Raw genomic sequence first — 16,182 nt, forward strand, 5'->3', positions numbered from 1 at the left:
GATAATATGTTATTGGATCCTTTAAAACTGAATAAGAATTAACTTGCAGCAGAATATACATTTGTGTGAAGCTCACATGTGGAAAAGGAGATTTTTTTTTCATGAGGATACTGCCAAATAATTTCCTAGAGTGCAGGGTAAAGTGCAGAACTACGTTGCCTGAGCAGTAATGAAATAGAAGTTTCTCTTCTCTTTTGTGTTAGGCAGTCATATAATGTGAGACTTTTCCCTGGCAAGTGAATAGAAAGCTGAAAACTTGATTTTGAAGAAGGCACTACCCTTCAAAAAGAAATAGTTTTGCTTCTGAAGTCATTAGGGGACAGACCCCACATCTGCTTCTGGAGCATAACTTTGCAGCTTCTCTTTTAAGGAAAACTTGTGTCCTGAAAATTATCACCTGAGTTTCCAGGGAACCTTTCTGTAACTGATCAAGAATTTACAGACAGACATTGCAAAAATGAGCAAAAAGACAACCTGCATCATTCCTTGGCTTTCCTTGCCCTATTGTTGCTACAAATCAAGTTAGAAGCAAAGGGGAAATGTTGAATTACTTCACCCGAAATCTTCTTTTTGGTCAGCTTACACATGATATGTTGTAAAATTACATCTAGTTTATATTTATTTGCTGGAGTTTGTAGAGCTGGCAGTGTTCTGCATTCTATTATGGACAGTTCATTGAAAAGAAATAATCTTTAGAAATGATTGCACTCAAAGGGCAGTATAAAATCAAAAGGTGATATAGTGGGGAAACAATGCTAAACTTTGTTAGGTAATAACAGCAAAGGAATTGGGATTTTAGTGGAGTAGTAAAAGCATTCCATAGGAAAAAAAATCCTATAAAATACAAGAGAAAGTTGTTTAGTAAAAACTTAGCTTTTTCCAGTAAGCATTCTTAAGTTGCTTTTATTTTCTGGTGCAGTATGTATTTCATGAGGTTTCTTTAAAGTGCCATGAAATGGTTTGACATGTGGGAATAGAATGTGTATTTTAATTGCCTACACTTTCATGTGTTAAAAATAGCATTTGATTATACAGGACACTGAAGTATTTAGTACACATTTCAAATTGCACGAAACATTCACTTTCCTCAATGACTGCAACTCCAAATATGAGGAAGACAAAAGAGCATTTAAATTCACAATACTGGAGAACAAGGTGGTTTAAGAATGATTTGCTAACAGGGTAAATAGCTTGCAAACTGAGATGGGAAGTTGCTTACAGTGAGAAGGGCAGAAAGACAACTAGAAAACTGAGGAGTTTGTCATTAAGGAAGTGAAGATTCATGACTAGTATAGGAAAAAGAATAAGAGAAGCCATACTCCACTGAACAATGATGAGATGCCTGAAACATGCCAAAAAACAGCCCACAGAGAGATTCAGTTGGAAGTTCTGTAACACAAATGGCAGTCAAGAAACAGTGCATTGAAAAGGAGTCAAATGGGAGCTGTAAAGACTACAGAGGTGCTTGCAGTAGCAGCAAAACAGAGCTACAAACAGATGAACTAATCATGATAAATATGGGGAATCAGCAATAACTGCAGTCTGGCTGTGCAGAGTGAATGAGAACTGCTTTAGCAATGGGAATTGACTGCAGAAAGAGCCATCATCCCAAAAGCACTCATCAGTCAATCTGAGTAACAAGATGAGATGATGGCAACGCCAAGATCAATGAGGAAAATTAATTCATTGGACCTGGGTTTTGGGCAGAGTTGATCCACCTGGGTTTTGTTCTGACTGGACATCCATTTTTAAGTGTTAAATGTCTTTTACAGAAAAACCACAACAACCTTTACCTTCTGTAAGCTAGTTTTCATCATATATTTATTGGAAATATGGGGATTTTCTTCCAAAATCATTATTCCTCTACAGAGTTCCAGAAGCTTTACATCAGTTTTTTCTTACAGCTTTTCATTAGGATCTATGTATTCAGCTCTCATTTCTCCAGTGGGAAATAGGATAGAAGCATTGGCAGGAAATATTGCACAGATAAGCTTTGTGTTTATTTCTTCTTTAATTTAAACCACCCTTACCTAGGAGGGCTCCTCTTTCTGCCATAAATCTTTACCAGTAAAGCAGTTTAAACTAGAAGCTTTTAATAATCATTCTTAACAGAGACACATTACCTTTACACACTGTATTTTACATATCCCTGGAATGACCTTTTGCTATAAAAATGTGTGTTCCCTGTACTCTCATCCTGTTAAATGCTATTGTATGAAAGGTTGATAAGCTCTACAGTAATATCTGTTTCCTTGGAACAAGAACATTTCAGGAGGGTTTCATGTTTACTGAAGTCAAGAAGTCATATGCATTTTGATTTCTCAAGACAAATTTTTTTCCTGGATTCATTGAAATGTGTTAAATTAATCCTGGCACTTTTCTTACCGCTTTGATCACAGCAAACAAACCTCTTAATACCTTGAATAGACTTTATTCTTTAGGAATTATGAACCCTGACCTTTTCCTTCCCCCCCTAGAACTTTGCAGTCCCCCCCCTCCTGCCACTCCTGAAAAGTGTTTATTCTGCCAGTGTCTGCTCTGTTGCATGTTTGCACTTTCACATAGAGCTGAGTTTGTGTAAAGTGTGCATGCTACCGTGCTGAGCTTTCATCCGTATTGAACTGAGCCTGGCTGCATAGCTGGAGCTGGGAGTAAATAGCTAAGAAGCTATTTAATATGTCACAGCTGTAAATGACCATGTGAGTGCTTCTGACCTGGTCCAGGACAAAAGCTGTTAGGTTAATTAAAACATTGCTAAGGATGTTATAAGGTAGTTTGCTTGATTTTTGCCTTGAGATTTAGGAAGCGAATCCCTCTCAGCTACCCTACATTCCTAATGAGAAGAGCTAACTGCCTGTATGACTGCTCAGTCCATCTCAGGCTGCCATAGAATTGGTTTGTTTAAATAACTTTTTGCAAAGGCTTAAGCTTACTTATTTGATGGTTCTCTGAAGCAAATAAAGGCTCTCATGGGAATGCTTATAGTGTCTGGTCTCTGGACTACAGCTCATTGTCATAACTTCCATGTAGACATATATTCAGCTCTTCATTCTCAAATGCAAAATGGGCTAGAAGTAATATATGTACAAAGATATATTCAGTCCAAGAATTGAGTAATAATACTTTTCTTCTCTGATTTACTTTGTGTTTGAGTACACAAAGTGCACTTAAACATTTGCTCTGCAGGTATTGAGGATGGTAAGCATAGGCAGATGTTTCTTGTATTAGCCCTTAAGCATACATGCATGTCCTTGCTGAAAATCTAGTTTTCAGGAGACCATTCTTGAAGAAGTTCTGTTCTGAAGCTGTATTAACTCTTAAAGAAAAACAAACTAACAAACAAACCCACCACCACCACCATTCTAATATACCCTCAACTGTTTAATATTAATGTTTATTTTTCAGTGTGGAAACTATTAATGATGGCAATTTCCACATTGTGGAGCTGCTAGCTGTGGATCAGATTCTATCTTTATCTATTGATGGAGGAAGCCCCAAGATCATTACCAATTTGTCCAAGCAATCCACTCTGAATTTTGATTCCCCGCTGTATGTAGGAGGTAAGAGGATCTTGCTGCTTCTTACTAAGGGTATTGTAGATAATTTGCTGTGGTGGCATGCCTTTCAAAAGCACATGGAAAGAGACTCACTCATTCAGAGGAAACTTCAGCAGTTAGTCTCCACAGTTTCAGTTTCACCAAATAGCATGTCCTCAAGTTGCACCTGTGGCTTTTATATCATAACAAGGTATTTGATGCCTACTGTAAGATTCTGTAACTTTCTACTGTTATACAGCTTTTTATTGTCCTGGAGAAACATATTTATAGCTTTTTATTGTACTTAAGAAGTGTGGCTAATGTAGTTTAGCTACCTGAAGATTCAGTAATACCTCTTCTGAAGTGTAGAATGGTTGCATTCTGTTCAGTCATGTCCCACATTTATTTTTCACTGGACAGGTACCTGCAGTTCCTTCTGTTTGTGTTCTTCCCATCCAGGCTCCAAGCAGACAAATATTTCCACTCTCACAGAAAACACTGACCCAAAACAGAATGAAAACTGTTGTTAGAAGTACATTATTACAAAATAAAGATAAAAGGCCCCAAACCATTGAGTTGCTGCTCATTTCTTATGCTTTTTATCTGTGTTTGTCTATTTATGAACTGTAAAATGCTTGAGACTGTTAGCTTTCACTCTTGTAACTTTTTATTGCCCATCTTTTGGAGATTCATTCATATTATTTTTTTCTTATCCAACTGTATCTAGAATTTTTAAAGAATTTGATCACACATTTCCATCAGTTAAGGACTCAAATTCTCACTAGGATTTTATGCAGTGTTTTGCCAAAGCCTTAGTTTGACACGTATATCATCATGTAGCTTTCACTTACTCTTATCACCTTTCTGCTCAAATGGCATTTCTGGTAAGAATCACCTCAGCTGGCAGGATGAAATCCAGACTTGACAGCAAGCCTCTCTCTCTTTCTCTCTCATTCTCTCTCTTTCTCTCTCATTCTCTCTCTCCTCCTCACTTTTGATATATTTTTTTTTCCCCAAACAAAGTTATTTTTGGATCACAATATTTGGGTTGGTTTGGAAGGGGTAATTGCACTAGGTCAGAACCAAGCCTGTCTCTGAACCTTTGCAGAGTTATGAGTTTCCTGCATGAAGTCCTATGGACACCTTTTTGTTTGAACCTAGAGACATACAGACTTGGAGCCAGTTGACATGCATGCTTGACAGTCAGGGCAATTGCCAAATAGGAGATCATTGCTCCTAGTTGTAAGGTGAATATCTAAGAATAATTAATTAGCAAGAAATATTTACAAAAATAAAATGAAAAATAGATAAAACAGTACAGAAACATATACCAAAGATTACTCTGATTATTTGCTGTTCCTAACTTTCTAGGCATGCCTGTGAAAAACAACATAGCAGCTTTGCGGCAGTCTCCGGGACAGAACGGCACCAGCTTCCACGGCTGCATCCGTAATCTCTATATCAACAGTGAGCTCCAGGACTTCAGAAATGTGCCACTGCAAGTGGGAATTCTGCCAGGCTGTGAGCCTTGTCATAAGAAAGTCTGTGTGCATGGAACATGCCATGCTACCAGCCAGTCTGGCTTTTCCTGTGAGTGCGAAGGAGGATGGACCGGACCCCTCTGTGATCAACAAACTAATGACCCGTGTCTTGGAAATAAGTATGTCCTGCCTCCAGACACACCAGTGCTATAGTGTGCTCATGTCTCTTGTCATGTTTTGTGCTGGTTTGGTGTGGGGGGTTTCCATAAAAGTTCACACTTTGTTCAGCAAGAAACAAAATATCCTGGGTGTGTAAAACGGGGTGCACATTACAAACTTCCCACAAATTGAACGAGAAGTGTCCCCAGTTTAGGGGAGCACACGTCTCAGTCAAGCTCTGCCTAAAGCATGGGAAGTGCTTAGGTACTTCTGCATGGGCTGCTTCTGTAAAGAGTTACACTGAGGCAAGTGTTGTTGAGACACTTGGCACAAAAGCCATTTGTGAAGGAGTTGCAAATGGAGGGAGACAAAACAATCCATTTGCTTATTTATGATTTTCTACAACGAGGAAATACTATCATCAGTCCCTAATGTGTCTTTAAAATTTGATACAATAGTTCAATCTACTACTGTTCTATTTTCACAGTACCCCAGGTTTGAGGAGAAAAATACTTTCCTACCTTCATGGTAAAATTCTGTTTAGGCCTTTGTGTGCTGATTTGACTAGAACCTTTAGGTTGGCTGTTTTATGTGTGCTTATAGACATGGTCATGTACATGTGTGCTAGAGGAGCATGGAAGATGTGTCTGTGTGTGTCCATGAGAGTACTGCTCTCTGCACATTCATAGTTTCAGTTTACTACAGAGATAGATTCACATTTTTCAGTATGGTCTCCCAGCACAAGAAGATCAGAAACTTCAGCAGTTCAGAGCTTATTGGCTGTGGGCAACCAGATCTCATTCTGCATGCCCTTACCACTGTCCAGCCTACAGTTTGGCATTTTCTTTTTTGGCATGGTGTTGTAAAGAAATCCTCTACCTCTTGACAGTAGTGGGCTTGTTTCAGCAGTATACAGTGCTGTGAGCTTTCAACAGCAAAAAAGCAAACCTTTTGTTTTTTCACTTGGAGTAAATGAAGGTTTTGTTGTTCTTTAGCTCTTGAGGATTTTAATTCTGTATTTCTTAATTCATCTCAAAGCCCTGTCCATGGAATTCTATCTATCTAATGCAGTATGAGTTCCCACTTAATCTGAGAAATGGGCTTGTCACTGTCATCTCTGTATACAATAATGTAGGGACCATTCAGGGCTCCCTACACGTCATAAAAAGGCTTAATGCTTAGATAGATTTTACCTAAATCTAGGTGCTTGACTAGGAACATAGTGACTCAAGTGTGCTCTGTACAGTCAGTAAAGCAACAAATTATTTCTAGGGAGTAAACTAGACTTCAAGTGGTCTAACTGAGCTTATGGCAATTACACATCAAACTGCAGTGCCTGACATGGGTACCTAAAATTAGATAAAATGAAACTGTGCCCAAGAGTTTGCACTTAGCTTGATGTTCCTTTCAGTACCATCTAAAGATGAAATTTAGGGCTTCAAAGAACAGGTGGAAGCCAAAGTATGAGAGTTGGCATTAGCTAAAATTGAATCATCTTTTAAGTCAAACAGAACTTTAGCAAAGATCCTGACATGGCTTTGATATCTAAACCAGCCTGCACAGAATGTGTCATGATGTCAGAGTCACCTGAGTAATTTCATAGATCAGATGTCCTAAAAGTGGTAGTTTTGTGAATGGTGAACAGATCAAACACTGAACATAATGAAAACTAAACAAAAGCTATTTGCCTTATGATAGTGCCTAAGCCTTCAATTTTCAGTTCCTTGATCTAAGAGTCTTGGTAGATCAGACTTGAGCCACAGGAACAATTTGGAATTTCTAGGGAACATAGCTGCTGCAAAAGTACAGACTCTTGTATCACAAGGAAGTTAAAGGTGCTTAAGCTGTTAGTAAAGTTTTATATTTGCAGTTTTTAATCCCAAAGTGGATATGTGAATGGAGGCTCTGTGCCTTCCATTTAAGTACCCTGTGAAGAGAATGGCTTCCCGTACTCTTTGTTCTATAAGTTACACCATATTGACATTAAGAGTACAGATGGAGAATTGTAATGCAGATTTCATTTATGAGTGGAGCGGTTTGAGGTTTATAAACTGAGACCCTGTAAAGTAGTTCCTGCAGGTTTGTCAAAGTTAAAAAGCATTATGCCTTCTTTTAGATTCTACCACATTTCTTACTTTACTGAAGGAGTAGGGTAGAAGGCAAAAGCTTCCCAGAAATACAGATTATTACCTAAAAATTTTCAGATTGAGATGTTGTTAATAATAGAATTCTTTCTGTAGGTGGCTGCCACAACCTGCCAAGGAGGTTGTGGGCTCAGGGATCTTGCAATACAGCAAGGAGAAACATTAGGGAGGGTGATGGTGACCCTAGACATCAAGATCACATTCCTCCTTGCAGAGGAATTTTCTCCCTGGGAATCGATATGTAGGTAAAAAACTTCTGTCTCAAGGCAAAAGTTAAGGAAAATCACGTAATTCTAGGAAGAAAGTTATTCACCCTGTGCTTCCAAATGAACAAAAGGGAAGTGATCTTACTCCAAATCACTGGTGACCTTTTTAGATGGTGAATCTTCCTAATCCTCAGCTTTTTACCTAGGAAGAAGTAATTAAACATCCTCCTGTTGGGAGACACCACCTCTCTCCCAAGAGGTGTAAAGTCAGCTATGTGTTCCATGACTGTACATCAGAACTTAGCAGTTGCAACTTAACGTGCAGCTGGTTTTGTCCAGCAACAAGATTTGAGCCTGCCACAAAGGTTTTACCAAAGCTCAACTGAGAGGGTGTAGCTAGTTTAATCACTTGGGTGAGACTTGATAATATACAACCTCAGCCAGTGTGAGTTTCTGTGTGAGTGCTAGATGAGTGCTGTTGGCTTTCAGCAAAGACCTGCCTGGTTCATTTTATTGCCACACGGCTGGCAGTGCAGACTACTATATTTGCATTCAGCTTTGTAATTGCCACTGCTTGGGTCAGAACATTTTCAGCTGGGAAGTGCCTGACCCGTCTCTGTGCTGGGAGCCCCATACTTCATGAGTGATATTGTGGTTGTCTTTAACTGATAGCAGGACCAGAATTTCAGGTGAGTAGCCTTTTTCTCTACTTATGTTCTAGTGGATGCCATTCGGGTTTGGTTTTGCTGTGTTCTTCTCACACTGAACATTTAGACAGATAGGAAGTGTTGGTGTTGGTAAATGTGGGCTGTGAAAGTCTTCCATAACACATCTACAGTGGCTCTTTTCTGGCGAGATAGAGTTCTGTACTGCAGCTGGCTTTGTGTAAACCTGCATACCAATTATAAACCACTTCACTGCATCTCACTGAAAAAGTCCATCAGAAACAAAAGCAATTTCTGACTACAGCCCAAAGTATTTGTAGTTAATGTTGCTTAGCCTGAACTTTGATGAATAATTTATTTTTATTCTCTTGGGCTTGTTTCCCCTGTAGATGTGTGCATGGTACCTGCTTGCCAATCAATGCGTTTTCATACAGTTGTAAATGCCTGCAGGGACATGGGGGAGTCCTCTGTGATGAAGAGGAAATGCTGTTTAACCCCTGCCAGTCCATCAGGTGTAAACATGGCAAATGCAGGCTTTCAGGACTGGGGAAAGCATATTGCGAGTGCAGCAGCGGATACACGGGGGACAGCTGTGATAAAGGTAAAAGCCAAACCAGGTTACAAATCATACCTTGTTGTCTTGCTCTTAGAAAAGAGGGGGTTTTGTTAAAACATGAACAGCCAAAAGCATTACCAACTTTTTTTTTTCCCCCACAATACACACATTCGTTGGTTTTTGGTGGTTTTTTTGTTTGGTGGTTGTTTGGTTTTTGGTTTTGTTTTTTTTTTTTTTAACCATAAAAGTTTATCTCAGTGAGAGGAAAAATCAAACTTTTCACATGAATTTATTTACATTTTGAGGATTTTTTTTTTTCATCAAATGTTTTGCTGTGAAAACATTTCTCTTTTTTTGCCTTTCTTCAGAAACACATTTTTAATATATTTAACTATTACCTTCTACCTGCTGTATCTTTCTGTATTGTTTCTCTGCCTTCTGCAACTGAGAAGCCAAATCCAATGATTCTGCTCCTAGTTTTATCACAAACTCTACTTTTGACCTCTCAGCTTCAACTGATTTATCACAGCGAATTATGCAGGTGAGATGGATGAAAACAGGATGACTTTCCCCCCTACCTTTTTCTTTTTCCTTTGTCTATCAAAGCTCTCCCTCTCCCCCTCTTTCCCTGAACCCAGATGGCATTTATTTTGCATTGTGCGTAGAAGTGAGTAGAATAAAAGACTACGGTTGTAGAACTTTTAACAGATGTCTCATTTTTAGCTGCTTTTATACCTCAGTAATTTATGAAGTTAGTGGAATGTAACCTGTATTAAATAACAGTTTGAATAATATTAAACTCCAGGTCTAATAAATTAAATTGCATGCTCTCTGAAACATTTCCCTATGGTAAATAGAACCAGCTGCAGGCAATGCAGGAACAGAAGATGTGTATTTCTGTGAAAGAGGAAAAGGTTTAAGCTTCCAATTTTCTTGTCATCCTAATAGCTCCCTATTTATGGTTTACATACACATAATGTAAGCTTAGCTGAAAATAGAAGATGTAGGAAACAAAACTCAAAATTAATGAGATTATCTTTGGCAGAACTGCCAGTTTCCAGTGCACGAGCTAAGTCAAACTTTAGATTATCGACACCCACCGCCATTAGAAAACGCAGCGCCTTCCCTAGCCGTGCCGGGCATTTCTGGCCCCCTGTCTCAACAGCCTGTGTCTTATCTCACCTGTTGCTTTCTACAGAAATCTCTTGTCGAGGGGAACGAATCCGAGATTACTACCAAAAGCAGCAAGGGTACGCTGCGTGTCAGACGACCAAGAAGGTATCGAGACTAGAATGTAAAGGAGGATGCTCAGCCGGGCAGTGCTGTGGGCCACTGAGGAGCAAGAGGCGGAAATACTCTTTCGAATGCACTGACGGGTCGTCGTTTGTGGACGAGGTGGAGAAAGTGGTGAAGTGTGGCTGTACAAATTGTCCCTCCTAAGCGTCCCTGTCACGCTTGTCTGTTGAAAATGTTGTATACTTATTGACCGTGTCGGACTAATTAATGCTTCATAGTGGAAATATTTGAAATATATTGTAAAATACAGAACAGACTTATTTTTATTATGGGAATAAAGACTTTTTCTTCATTTGAGAGAAAAAACAAAACAAAAAAAAAGATTCAAGTGCTTGAACTGAGACTTCTCATATCCAGGAGGAGCTTGGAAGAGAAAAACAAAGAAACAAAAGACCTGGTAACATTACAACAGAGATGGGAAACTTTAACTGCTTTTAACATGGATTCTTCTTTATAACATGCTGAGGATACACTGACACCACACACATGTGACTTCCAACCTGTAGCAGCTCAGAGCCGAAACCCTGACCAGAGCGGGAGGCTTTGCTTTTTCACTTTGCGTATTTTGTTATCTTGACAGACCGTACCAATCGCTTGCCTGTGGATGAGGAAGCAATTATGAGTGAGGAGAAAAGAATCAGGTTATGCAGAAATAACAATTGTATGGAATACATTCTGTCTTTTGGAATCATTAAGCATCTTGGAGAAGATGGGGTCCCATGAAATGGATGGGAAATGGGAGATATGAGAATATACTATAATGCTGAGAATCTCCTGGTGATGTATACTTTTATGTCAGCATGTTAGCAAAAGAAGCATAAAAAAAACCCACAAGTGTTTATCTGCCCTTTTTCAGTATTAATTTTTTTTGTAATATAAATGTTTGGGGGATGATAAAAATAGATTATTGATGGGTAAATTAGTAATAATATGGATTCCTGTTTCTATGAGGTCTAAACAACTCTATACAGTATTCGGTTCCATTGAGAAATATTTATTGTATCGAAGTACATTGTACTTTTAACTCTTTTAGGCCATCCCTTTGACTGTTTTTCAATGCTTTAATATATATTAATTTATATTTGTCCCAGTATTTTTGTATTTGTTTTTTTAAGGACTTAAAAAAAAAATCAGGATCTTTTGCAATAGAACTAACGTAGCATGTCGTCTTGGGGGTAAATGTTTGCAGTCTGTTTTCTCCCTCTCCTGCCCCTTCCCTCTTTCTTTTCCTTAGAATCTGACCACTTGGTGTCACTGAATCTGAAAGTGATGACAATCTGCAGTTCTCACGTGCAGCAGATATTCAGGACACCTCCCGAGAGCCTGTAATGTACGACAGAAATTGTCTTTACGCTAGGTAGAAATCGTACAGAAGTTGATTTTTCCCTGTATCCAGTACTTACCGAAAATAAGATGGCGTGTAGGAAACGGCGTTAGGAGGTAGATCTTTATAAATTAATATTCCCATGGAGCTCTTTTCCCCCCCAAAAAAACCCCAGAGGCTGTCCTGTCAGGAACTGTCACCTTCCCCAAATAATAAAACTACTTTGCTGCCCTGATGTTCCCCATGTTAACATGTTGCTGCTAAATTATAACGTAGAATTGGTAATCGATAGTGGGTTGTGTTCTTTCAGTCAAACCCAGGGTGCCCTGTAAAAATGCAGATGGTCTTCAATTTTATTTTATTATTTTTTTTACAGAAAAGTTAGATGTACATGTGTAATGCAGTGTGCTTTGTCTGATTTGGACTGATATCAGTAATGCTACTGATGTTTGTAAATTAAACAGATATTTACTTCATTAACAGCTTTTATTTGTGTTCTTCTGAGGAGTTTAAATTGTCTAACAGCCTTTAATTAAACATCTGGAGTTGCAAAGAATAGCTGGTAAAAAAAAAACCCAACGACACAAAACCACAGAGTAAAATCCAACCCCAGATCTAGTGCATTCATTGCTGAAAACCTGAGGAATGAATTAATCTGGGATTACCACTCCTGCAGGCAGTGACATCCCAAAGTGTCTCTTCATTATCAACACAGCTGAACTCATAGCAAAACCAACCACAGTCATGAATAAAGTGCACTGCATCAAAAGGGAAATCCAGGCTACCCTAATATCTCAATGGCCATACAGATGGCAATTTGACAGCTGTTTCAGCAGGCAATTTGATTCTTCAGGGGGATTCATTTTCAGTAGTCTTGGACTAAGTATTTTAAATTCAAGCAATTGGATGGGTTGGTCCTTGAAGCAGGGTTCTCTTCTGTGATGTGACTTCTGTCTCATAAATAGAGGATCTACTCAGCCTGCTTTAGAATTTGCCTAAATACCTTTGGCCTGAGGTCTTCCTTGCAGTTTCTATGACTTCTAAATAACCTGTAAATAGGAGTAGCTTCGAGGACAAAAAAAACCCATTCAAATATTTATGTAGCATTCTTGGAGAAACAAATGTGTATAGACCAAAATCTCTGTACCAGGTGCCTGGAGTTGGACTGCATTCTCTCCTCATACTGAGAGAGAACTTTGCACTGGTATTCAAGCAGTGCTAGCAGCTACTGGTGATCCTGAGGCCATCAACACAGAGACTTTTTTTCTGGTCTCTAAGCAGAACCAAACAAAAACTTGTGAATGAAACAAAGCAAACAAAACAACCAGCCCCTCTGGACTGAATATAAGGCACCTACATCAACAATTGACTCAGCTGACCTTAGTTAGCTGAGCAGCCCTGTATTCTCACCACTGAAAATCCTTAAGCATCAACAAGGTGTGCCACTGTGCAGGACAAAAGATAATTTTCTCAGCAGGATGAATCACCTTGACAGCTTCCTCATGTCTAAATCAAGTTTCTTGTAATGCTGCCGCAACAGACTGCCTTGGACCTGTATTCTCCAAAACGGAAATGAGGATCTGAGGCAACCACAGCTTTTAGGCACAGCTAATCCAGTGGAGAATTCAGTTCAGTGCAGAACACTCCAGACACACAGGGCTTCATCCAAACCATAAATTATGCAGCTTTTAAGACAGTGCTCAGGGATTAGTTTCCCCTCCTAGGGTCTGCTGCCTGCTATAGGAACCACTCTCATGCAGTCTGTTTTTAATGTATTGAATAAAATGCATAAGCAGCTCTGTATGAAGGATGTGACTCAGTACAAATGACCAAGTTCCTCAGTTTGAGTTAACACTGAGCACAATTCAAATTATTGTTTGGGTTTTTTTTCACTAGAAATGAAGAAAACTGAAACTTGCAGATTCCATCGTTTTCTGCCAGCATTCTTTTAAGCCTTAAAAGAGAAAGCGCATGAATACTGCTTAATTTGTACTGGCTTATGCACAGCTCCTACTGTCACCACACAGAGGAAAAAGATGTGAAAGAGCATGGAAAAGAAAAACAGGACCATTCTTCTGGCATGAAACAGTATCAGAAGTCATTGCTTTTTTGTTTAGCATGAAAGTCAGTTCAGAACTTAGAACCAGACTCTGCAGCCTGGATTAAAGTTTCCAGGAGAGATGGATATGTGAGTGATAGAAATACTGATTTAAGCAAACCAACAATGGGCTCTGAATAAGCTTTGGGAGACTCTTTCTTTTCTAAGCTCTACTGAAATAGCAACTTTGTCTTGTATCCAGAATACATTGATTGCCATAAGGGAGTACCATGAAACTCAGTGTTACAAGAATTGCTGCAATGTGACGACACTGTAAGTGCCAAGGTCAGTCTAATGTTTATGGGATGTTACAAAGGTGGGTGTCTGGAAACCCCAAAGTGCAGAGTTCTTGTTGAGAGCCACAAATCTGGCAGACCTGATGATCCACAGTGTGCTTTCAGGGACCAGCAGCAAGGCAACAGAGAAAAAAGTGGATGTCACCATGTTAGTTTTGGTGAGATAAGTAATGATAAAGAGATGAGGGGGAAGAGTGGTATGCTTTGGAAAGGAGCTGGCTGTTGAGAAGAAAATGCCCAGAAGTTTTGGAAAAGTGTCAAGAATGTTGGAGGCTGTTTGCATTGAAGCTCTGGATTTTGAGAGCTTTATCTGCAGTTGCCTGAATCCTGTGTATTTGAAAGAAACCTCCACAGTTCTGAAAAATGCACACTTGATCTTTCTCTCTTGAGTTAACTCTGTTGTTTGAGGGAAGGTTTATCTTTTCAAAGCGATTAAAATCCTGTTTTTTGGTTCCTTTTCTTCTCCTGTAGAAATGAGTGTTATTCCCACAGTAGCTCATTAGGCATGCAAGTGTCTGTGCTTCAGCTACCCCACCTTACAGAGATGGAGAGCCTGGCACAGGATTTCAGTTCCCACAAAGTGCAATTCCCCAGCTGAGCCATTCAGGATTCTTGGCTTTTAGAAGAAATATTTACACACTGAGCTGGTATCTTCAATCTATTTCAGATTCCTGGAGTGGGAATCAGAAAATCGTTGGTAGTTGTGGCTATCTAGGGGCTGTCAGGAGTACAGTAAAACTGGAGTGTTTTGCTGTGTGCCTGGAGCGCCTGGCTCATCCTGGAGCGCCTCCTGTTTCACTGTGTTCTTTATGAATTGTGTTCCTGGGAGAGCGGGAAGTTGTCGTGCTCATCCTTTCAGAAATGTCTGAGAGCAGAGGGATTTTGTGTCCTTTTGCAAATAAATTGTCTAGGCTGGAAATCATAGGCCTCCCTGGCCTTCAGCCAGGTTAAACTGTGTATGTATACCTTAACATCAACCATCATCTTGGACACCAACAGCTCTTGATGCTAAAGAAGCGAATAAATCTTGATCTCGGTTTAATAAAACACAGATGGGAAAAGCAAACCAAGCAGAGAGTTAACAGCTCTATTCACTAGTCTCCTGGGCTCCATGTGATTAAATCAGAGTTGGAGGGTATGTTCCTGCTGCTGCTGTTCTGGCCAGTGTCCGTAGGGGTGATGGCCAGCAAAGGAGAAGTATTCTGTCAGTGCTGCATGTCATCTGTCGAGCTGAGAAAAACCAGTCAGCCCACCGAACAGCAAGTGTTCTGGCTAGCCACAGCACCAGCAAACATGCTCCAGCCCTGCAGCATGACACCCATCTTGCAGGAATTTCGCTCAGCCATGGGAACAGACTTTAAAACTGCCTCCCAGATCACAGCTTAATTTCAGAACGTTGATCTCGGTAATGCTTCCTGGTCTTTACAACTCCGTCCTTTTATTTCATTCCAGTTCAGAGGTAAACTCCTTTAGTTCTAAACACCAAGCCGCAGGAATCTCAAGCGCTGCCCTCCACTACATACAGGAGATTAAGTCTTGCTTTTTGTTCCTTTTTTAGGTACTTGCTAACGTTTGCAGAGGGATCAGAAGACCTGCCCTAAAGAAGTGAAGAAGAGGCCGGTTCCACATCCAGCTACAGAGATCAGACTTTTTCATGTCCTTTATAATATGGAAAATATTACTTTGCCTCCTGCGGAACAGTCTGACGTCTATAGATCAATGTGAACGTACATATTGTAGAGGTTTATAGACTGCTACCTGGGTTTGTGTACTAGAATTACCTCCCCCCCCTTTTCATCCCTTTTAGGACACTTTCCATATGACAAGAGACAAGTAAAGACAGAATTCATGTGCCTGGGTTGCTTACTCTGTCATTAAAGTTCCTTAAAAAGATTCAGTAGCCTTGTTTCAGGAGGCTTTTTTTCTATCTCATAGTTGTTCACATTCTAGTTTCCAGTCTGTTGTTTCTGCATGAAACTTTGTCCACTTGATTTAATTTCCAGGGCAGATAGAATCCTTCTGAAGAGAGGGAAAGGATATATTTTTTTTTAACCCTGCAGCTGTGCCTAAAATCTCTGACAGCACATCTTTAGAAGCCTGTTTTCTTTCAAACTCCTCTGAGAACAGGTTAACTTGAGCTGTTTTTTTCTCCCAACTTGGTTTTTTGCTTCTGATTAGCTTTATTTATTTAATCACATTTCTGTGTTTCTGCTATGGTAGCAGCAATAAGAGTGGTACCAGCTGACCTGTGCTTTAGAAGGTGCTTGCTGTTGTGAAATAGCAAGTTTAAAGAGTTTGAAATTTGCCTGTTCTTTTTCCTGGGGGGGAACTGGATCTCCTTTCCATCCCTTCCCTGTCAGGTAACAGCTGTAAATAAGAATGACCAGAGAAGACACACAGACCTGCAAAACAAAGAAACAA

At 39.6% G+C, this 16,182-nt stretch overlaps 1 protein-coding gene across 12 annotated transcripts in view; it reads left to right on the forward strand.

Annotated features, from left to right (window-relative positions):
* The window catches only part of SLIT2 (slit guidance ligand 2), a 194,515-nt gene extending 182,672 nt beyond the window's left edge, over positions 1–11,843 (forward strand). For 11 of the 12 annotated variants that reach the window (XM_068149265.1, XM_068149267.1, XM_068149268.1 and 8 more), the window contains 4 exons: positions 3,406–3,560; positions 4,908–5,196; positions 8,581–8,792; positions 9,946–11,843. In XM_068149265.1, the coding sequence (XP_068005366.1) occupies positions 3,406–3,560; positions 4,908–5,196; positions 8,581–8,792; positions 9,946–10,187 (898 nt within the window). In that variant the 3' untranslated portion in view covers positions 10,188–11,843. Of the gene's footprint in view, positions 1–3,405; positions 3,561–4,907; positions 5,197–8,580; positions 8,793–9,199; positions 9,289–9,945 lie in introns of all 12 variants that reach the window. The other variant, XM_068149272.1, reaches the window with a different exon arrangement.
* Positions 11,844–16,182: the final 4,339 nt, after the last annotated feature.

Source organism: Melanerpes formicivorus, unplaced genomic scaffold (assembly GCF_026170545.1).
Source record: "Melanerpes formicivorus ecotype bairdi unplaced genomic scaffold, bMelFor1.0.p_v2 SCAF_18, whole genome shotgun sequence".
Taxonomy (NCBI): Eukaryota; Metazoa; Chordata; class Aves; order Piciformes; family Picidae; genus Melanerpes; species Melanerpes formicivorus.